The sequence below is a fragment of the Geospiza fortis genome, unplaced genomic scaffold, assembly GCF_000277835.1.
Source record: "Geospiza fortis unplaced genomic scaffold, GeoFor_1.0 scaffold55, whole genome shotgun sequence".
NCBI lineage: Eukaryota > Metazoa > Chordata > Aves > Passeriformes > Thraupidae > Geospiza > Geospiza fortis.
The window spans coordinates 4,478,022-4,486,394 of NW_005054308.1; the positions used below are offsets into that span (position 1 = coordinate 4,478,022).

The 8,373-nt window shown below is 47.6% G+C and overlaps 1 protein-coding gene across 1 annotated transcript in view; it reads right to left on the reverse strand.

The window, feature by feature from the left end:
* Window positions 1–8,373, reverse strand: part of KLHL3 (kelch like family member 3) — a 37,826-nt gene that overhangs the window by 7,226 nt on the left and 22,227 nt on the right. Inside the window, exons 6-10 of the mRNA XM_005418701.2 lie at window positions 6,881–6,997; window positions 5,761–5,910; window positions 3,068–3,185; window positions 2,156–2,353; window positions 1,213–1,314 (exon numbers count right to left, since the gene is read on the reverse strand). Coding sequence (XP_005418758.1) covers window positions 1,213–1,314; window positions 2,156–2,353; window positions 3,068–3,185; window positions 5,761–5,910; window positions 6,881–6,997 — 685 coding nt within the window. The remainder of the gene's footprint in view (window positions 1–1,212; window positions 1,315–2,155; window positions 2,354–3,067; window positions 3,186–5,760; window positions 5,911–6,880; window positions 6,998–8,373) is intronic.

An 8,373-nucleotide genomic window follows, 5' to 3' on the forward strand; every position in this document is an offset into this window, starting at 1 on the left:
TCCCTACACAAGTATGATCAGCTTTTGTGCCCATCACATGCTCTCATTATTTTTATCATGGACTCCAACATATGTAGCACTTACTTGTGTTTTCAAAAAAGTAAAGGAAAAGGATTTAATGAGTCTCCAGCAGAAAATTTGTCGATAGAAATGAATCTCTCAGGCCCATATTTAATACTTTTTCTGCATTCAAGCCACTTGAATAAAATCCAATGACTGACAGCAGCCCAGCACTTCCCAAGCATGGGCCAATTTTGAAGGCTGTGCTTCTTAAATATGCAAATGTAAGTTAATGACCACTATTTAGTCTGACTTTATCTCCTTGCTCTTCTCACATAAACAGATTTCATGTACACTAACATATTCCATGTACTTCCCAGTCAAACAGGTCCAACCAAAGCACTGTAAATCATGGTTTATATGGTTTATAACAAGGCTTGGGCCAAAGCTGCTCTGCACTAACAGGAAAGTACTATGCCACACTAAAGACAAGTTCAAATAAAGCCTTTCACTTGCTTCAGAATAGATTTTGTAAAGGAAGAAATGGCTCCTACTTAACCTTTTCATTCTCCTGAGTCCAAACCAAGCTGCTCAGCTCCAGCTCCCTCGAGTTTGGTGCTGACACAGAGGTGCCAGCAGCTGCCACCCTCCTGCCCGGCCTCCCAGCTCTCTCTGAGCTGCCACAGCCTTTGCTGTCCTCAGCCCCTGCTCATTCAGGAACCTCAGCAGAGCTCTGCCTGATGTCAATAAACACAGGTTTTAGTATTCCTGCCAAACCACCAGCCTGGGGCTGTGGGACAAACTCTGTTCCTGCTTCTCTGGCTGAGCAGATTTTCCATGATGGGTATTCCATCCACACAGTGTCTGCCAGCAGCAGCAGCATCCACTGCACAGCAGAGCTGGCTCTCACCAGCCAGAACCAGCCCAGCAGAATTTGCATTCAAAGAAACCTGCACACACCTGATTGCATTCACAGGAGGCACGGGCTAGTCTGATACAGGTCTGAGGCTCTTGGAAAGCTACACATGATTTTTCACCAAGATAAAGAGGAGAATGGAAAAAAAAGTTGCAGCAATTACATCATATAAAATCAATCTTTCCCAACTGGTATAGGGAACAGTTCTTGCCATTCCCTCCTACTGCACTTAACCATTCAGGCTTCTGTTTGACAAGTAACATTTGCTTGATGGAAATGGCTGCTCATTTTCTTACCCTCCACAACTCCAACTCCAACACTGCTTCTTCTTGTGTTCATGGGAGCCACAAAAAACCACTCATTGGTTTTATAGCTATAGGCCTCAACTGATGCCAGACCTAGTTAAAAAGGGGATACACAGGTTTTCTAATTAAAAAAAAAGAGAAGAAAAAAAGATTGGTGTTGCACTTTCATCTGCCTTCCACCTCCTCCCAAGCCCGTAATTCCCACCATGCTCCTGCAACCCCACTTCCTAACCCCTTGCCTTTCAGGCTGGCACCAGCATGTCAATGCCACTTCTTCAGTGGCTGGGAAAACTGTTACCCCATCACCCCTGCCCTGGGACTGCTGCCTCTCCAATGTGCTGAGGCCACCAAGGTGAGCAGAGTCCAAATTCCAAGCCCAAAGCCCGACATCTTTTCAAGCATTCCAAGACATCCATGCAAAAGTTTAAAAATTCCCCCAGACCCTGCTGCAATAGTTAGTTCAGGGCTTAACCAAGTGGCAGAGCTTTACAGCAGAGGCAGAGGTGTGAATCTAAACATGCAGCTATGCCAAGACAAATCCCTGTAAGATTCCTTGCTAGTATTTTATTCATGTTGCTATGAAAAATTTAACTGAAACAAGGAAAAAAATCCCTTTTCAGCCCAGAAAAAGCATAATCACACAGAGAATGAGGCTGAAAGAACTGTATCACAGTTCTAAAAATAATAAGAAGAAAGAAAATAATAAAGGGTGCGATTCTCTGCAATAAAATAATTTTGGTTTATTGCAGAGAAATAAAGAAAACAATAAGGAAAAGAAAATTATAAGGGTGAGATTCTCTGCAATTACTGACAGATCAGGACATGCACATGGATAGTTACAACACACACCAAACCCCATTTCTGGCTCCCTCTCTACAGACCGAAAGCCCTTTTGCCAGGCCAGGCAGTGCCTGGTGCTTGCCCAGCCACCTACCAGTGCTGCCATCAAAGCCTCCCACGGCGTAGAGGAGGTCGTTGAGCACGGCAGCCCCCAGCGTGCTGCGCCGCTCCTGCATGCTGGCAATGGACGTCCACTGGTCCTTGGCGCCGTCGTACACGTCCACCGTGCGCACCCGCAGCGAGCCATTGAAGCCCCCCACGGCGTAGACACTGCCAGCCATGAACACCACGCCTGAAAAGGGGACAGGGGGTTGCAGCAAGCTCTCTGGAGCTGCCCAGATGCTGCTGCTGGCCCGCCAGGGTGTGAAAGGCAGCTGGGGAGAGCGGAACGCGGGTTGAGGTCAATCGGCGTTTTCTGCCGGTTAACGTCGAGCGTGATAAAACATGCGTGTGATGTGGGAGGTGGAATGCACATGAAAACATGGCAGCATAAGGCACAGATGGAGCTCACACCTGAGTGAGTAATTCTGTGAGCCAGAGGGAACACCAAATGGTGAGCCACATTCACAACCCTGTCAGATGTTTTCAGCTTAAAGATCTGCTCTCCATCACCCACTCCTCCGCACCAAGAGGGACTGACTCAGCTCCTTTGATTTTCACTAGGAAACCAGCAAGAAAAGCTGGACCCCTGTGGGCTGCCAAGACAGCAACGGGGGAGGAGGGGAGGAAACACTGATGGAGGAACAGCTAGGAGAGAGAGATGACAAAGGGGAGACAGTGGGAGGGCTGACAGGCAGGAGCAACCCCACTAGAGAGCAGGACATCCACCTGAACAAGAAGAAGGGAAAGATGTCTGTAGGGAGAGGAGAAGAAGGCACGGCAAAAAGAAAGAGCTGCTTGAGGCCAGGGGCACAGAGGAAACTAAAGGGAGGACTAAGGACATCCATCCAGTGCTGAAGAGCTGCATTAGGGAAACAAAGAAGGTTGCAGCAAAAGTTCCCTTTACCTGCTCTGCATCTCCGTGAGGGAAGCTCAGCAACCTGATCCCACCGCTCCTCCTCAAAGTCATAGCACTCCACACTGCGAATGGCTTTGGGTGCTTGCCCACCCACCACAATCATCACCTGCAGAGGGAAGAGGAGAGCTAGAAAACCTCAGACATGACCCTGGGCAGCTGCTCTCTGCAGAGAAACCATCACACAACCCGATCAAGAGCAGCTGCCAAAACGTGCTGAAGGTCAGCTAGAAGCCTCTGCAGGGACACTTATTTCAGGCAATTATATTTCAAGGCAGAAAAATTTCTCTCCAATTGAATGCAAGCTAAATTTCTCTCCAATTTAATGCATGCTAAATGCCACCCCATTTACCCTTCCTCACTGTGTCCAAGGTGGGCAACTCGCCCAATTTCCCCTTGAAATACAAAACCTTTTGGCACCACAGCATACCCAAGACTCACTGCAAAAGTATTTTTAAGTGAAGAAGATTCCAGCATAATTTCCACTGGCAGCCCACTGTTTAGTCATTATCTCCATGGTGGTGCTAAAAATAATCATTGCCACTCAGCAAATAAAACGTGACAGCTGCGGTGCCACCTGCGGGGAAGGCGACACTCAGGGAAATCACCAGAACTGTCACGACCTGGGGGGCCTGGGCTGCTGAAGGATGTGATTTGTCAGCTTCATTAAGGCTTTTGGCCGCCACAGGTACTGCAGGAAATGCAGGAATTAAACCCTGAATTCCTTACAGGTAGGGAAGAACTATGTCAAGGTGGTCAAGGGCAGCCTCAGGAGTGGAGGACCCACCCTGCTGGGTCAGACTAAGGGTTCATCCAGCCCCAGACTCCACCACCAGCAACAGCAAGGGGTGGACACTGGTGGGAAAGTGAGAAGACCAGAAGATCTGGGCAGTATATACTGTGGTCCTTCCTAAATCTGCCCTATCTGCTGCCAGAAGGCAAATTCCCTGTGGACACGGGTGCCAGGAGCCTGCAGCTCTGCACTCGAGGGTGCCCATGGCTCTGAGCCCCAGCTGGGCACTGCAAACCAACACCTGCACAGGCAGCCAGCCCCCAAAACACCTGCACTGGCAAGCAGCTATCCTGCACTTTGTTCAGCACCCATTTCATTCAACCCTCCACAGCCATCAAGAGGGAGGACTGGCTCCCCTTAGCACAGCAAATCAGGGGGACAAACATCACCCAAGACAATCTGATTTTCACAAGGCCAAGGAGCTAGAAACAAGATAATGGGGCTTCAAATATAGAAAAAGAGTGGTTGGAAAACTGGCTTTAGCCTCTGCAAGGCAGCTGGGAGTAGCTGAGGGGATAAGATTGTCACTTGGGGTCACTCAGATAGCAAACTCAACTCCAAGCAAGGTTGCTTTAAAAGTAGAGAGCTAGACAGCAATTTAAAGAATTTGAAGAGCATGGAAATAGTGGCCTGTTTGATCTACAAAGATGAGAACATGATATTAGGAACCAAATTAAATCTAAATTAACAGCCTGACTGCTAGTTGTGTAACAGTCTCCCATGGCAAGCCACAGGGCTCCACACGATTACAGAATTAAGGGATTTCACAGCAGACAATAATCCCTCATCAGCAGGACCAACAGGCCAGATGAAAGTTTCTCAGTAACAGGATTGCTGAAAGATCATCACCTCCTTCCCTTTCTTCACAGTTCAAAAAGAAGGGAGGAGAGACCTGCAGAAGGATTTGGGTTTGTACTCATAGGTCATGCTATAAAAGATGTTGAGAACCTCTGAACTCACTGATTTGCTGTTCCTTTTATCCTTAACTACTTTAGTCCTTGAACAAGGGCCATGTCAGCCCTTCATGGCCCCAAAGCTGTGCTCTACCAACTTCATCTCAGCCACAGCAGGCAGAAAGGACACTGACACACTGCCACATGCTGCAAAACCACAACTTCTCAAAGGACAGTCCAGCATCCAAATATCAGAAACAGCACAGATCTCATAGACCATCCCACAAAGCAACCTCATTATTGTTTGTGCTTGGAAAAATAACACACTGTGCTTTTGATGTCCTGGAATCTCCAAATGCCTACTAGCACCTTCAGCGGCAGTCTGCTGAGACACTGTGCCACACTGTGTTTACCTCTGGGGCACAGAGAAAAGCTCCTGTGGTCGCTTTTTTCTTCACTAATAAAGTGGTGGCTGGAGCATCCCACGCCTGCAGGATAAACGTGGGGAGTAACAAGGATTATTTATTCAGTTGCTGCTTTGAGTCCATTGAAATTCGCCTCAGACTTCCTGCCCACGGGGCTGGGTGCTGTTTCCTGCTTTCCTGGCTTCTGATTATGGATACAGGAAAGAAGGAGACACCCACTGTGACCTCCTCAGCAGGGCTCCACACACTCTTACCAGGCAGCAGCAGCTCAGGCAGCCCTCCCAGCACTCCAGCAGCCACTCCACAGCCCAGCCAGCCACCAGCCACTTGAGGCTGACAGAACCTTTCAAGAGCAGAGATACTCCTTCCCCTAAGGGCTTATCTAAGCTTATTCAGCTTAATTGTGTCTCCTTGCTGGGCACGAGCAGTGCCAGAAGAGGGAGTAAAACACTTCCAAGCACAACCACTGAGTCAGTAAAAAGTAACACAGCAAGTTCTGGATCTCCTGTCAAAGGACTGAAAATGCCACCAGGCACAGGGGTGAGGTGACAAGAAGTGACAAGCTCAGCTTACCTTTGGCAAGCTAACGGGGGTCCTTGGCTTTGTCCTGGGATTCTTTATTAGTTGCCTTTGATCCAGAGGAAGCAAATGATATTTCATGGCTTCAATAAGGAAGTCTTTACAGGTGTTGTTATTCTTGATTAAAGCTTCTTCTTCGACTGTCTGAGAACGTGCACACACAACAAAGATCATTTACACTGGCACAGGTCACAAGGAGCTTCGTAACCTGGAATTTCCCTTCAAATGTACCAACATTAAAAAAAAAAATGCAGGAGACAAACACAGACTTCCAGCTCCTCCCAAAGAAACACATGCAGTAACATCCAAGTTTCTCACTTTTTCCCAAGATCACCCACAAGAAGTGAGTATTTTATCACCCTCTGTCAAACACTTGATGCACTTGACTCACCAGGAGTCTGGATACAAAGTGATTTCTTTTATCTGAGTCAGAATTTTTAAGGAGAGGCAGTATCTTTTATTCCATTAGAAGATACAGATGAAAGAAAAGCAAAACCATGATGGGTTCATCTTGTGAATACCAATTTTATACCAATTGTATTGATTTTTTTTTAGACATATGATAAAAGCATCGCAGTCAAAGAGCCCAAATGCCAACCCCTTCTTTGGGAATTCTCAGCTCATTATCTAGGCCCAGATGCCAGGAATTCATTTATGAAGAACAATCTCCAAGTCAGACTGAGTCAGAGTGCCTCCCCTGCCAGCCACACAGACCCATATGTATGCACAGCACACATCTTAAACCAAAATTATCACACATTATGTGTTTCCATTATGATGTTTTGCCTGTGCATGACAGAAAAAAAGCTGCATGAGCTTGTAACACCACCACTTCAGCATTTTCAGGGTGAAAATCACAAGATATTCACTTAATATTTCCCCTAGAGGGACAGCAGCTCTGCCCCAGCATTGCCTGGCAGAGCATTTTCAAAAAGGTTTCTGAAGCTCACATTGATTTCAGAGTCCACTCAGTTTTTGCTTTTATTCTTCTGTTTACAGACTCAGCAACAGACCAAATTACCCATCTCAGACACAAACAGCCAAGCCACTGATTAAGGAGCAACCAGCAGCTTAAGTGGCTGGTTTTTGATTGATGACTTCTTTGCAGACTGACCTGTACCAGGTAATCCCTGGGCAAAAGGGGCAGGCGAACGTGCTCCATCAGCTTAGCCATGTGCTCCAAGCGAGATTCCTTCTCATAATTGATCCAAGAGATAACTGCTTCAAAGACCTACACAGATAAATACAATTAAATGGGGAAGAGGCAACTTCCTTGCAGAGTCACCCACCCAAAATCAGCAGCATAGTGATTTTAGAGCATCAGAGGAAGGGGGGGGCAAGATCTCTATGAAACAGATGAAAAAGCTGTGGCTGCACAGAGCACAAGCAGCACTGTAGCAAAGAGCTGAGCTGACCATGCATGTTAACAAGCAGCCTCACATCTAGATGTGCTGTATCACTCCCAGAGCTAAGTGCATGTCCAGAACAATCATATACCTCTTGGACATGAGCACTGGAAGGCAGCCAGGAAACTTAATGAGCCTGCTGACATTTGCACTGGACATTATTCATGAAATCAGCCACAACAATTACTCCTGATAACAGAGATCTCCCTCCTCCAGGAGCCTGGCCACACAGTAAAGTCACTACACTCACTGCACCAGTTCCACCAGCCCCCAGAAACCAAAAAGTCTTGAGGACAAGCTCCCCAAACACACAGAGGGCAAGCCCTGCCTGCAGCCATGCAGCCTCTGCACTGCCTGCATTTCACTGCTAAAAATACTCAGATACCCCAGCTGGGGAACAAAGGCACACTGGGCTTCTGGTCTGAACCAAAATCTAGTTTTACTTCCAGATCCAGCTGGCTGAGATAAGCATCCAGAGCTGGAGCCCGTGACAAAGTGCTCACAAACAGCCCCATGGGCAGAGCCCTGGCTCAGGAGAAGCCTCCTATGTGGGCTCCTGGATGAATATGCATGTGCTTATGTAACTGGGAGCCTCACTCACAAAAGAAAGGCCTAAAAATGTCACCAGCAGCGGGAAAGGCTTCCTGAAACACCCAGCAAGGCAGGAAGAGGGGCTGATGCAGTCTCGGATGCTGCACAGCAGGATCTGGATCACTGCAGTGGAGCTTCCCCACAGAGACAGAATTAAATTCTGACACATAAGCCACATCTACAGGCAACACTGCCCAAGCTCTCTCACTGCCCAGTTACTCAGGGGGGCTGAGCAGAGACCCCATCTGTCCCGTTCTTCCCCCAAAGGCATCCCTGGCCCTTCCTCCAGCATGCCAGGCAAGCACCCTTGGTTTCAGCTTCCTTCCAGGGTCACCAAATGGTCAGGCCAATTTGCACAGATAATTATTTCTTTCTTTCCATCCCGCCCATCACTCCCCAAGAGACCATTTTGTTTGGTCCAAGGTCACTAATTTGACAAAATCAACCAAAAATGAGGGCACCATCTTTCAGTCCCCAATTGTTGCTGGTAAATGTACTTGCAGGGGGCCTTGGCAGACACATCCTGCCATGAAGGAGATGCAGAGCAGAAAGGGGTTTCTTCCTCTTAGGCTAAACTATATACTTTTAAAATGCAGTAAAGCACCAGCCT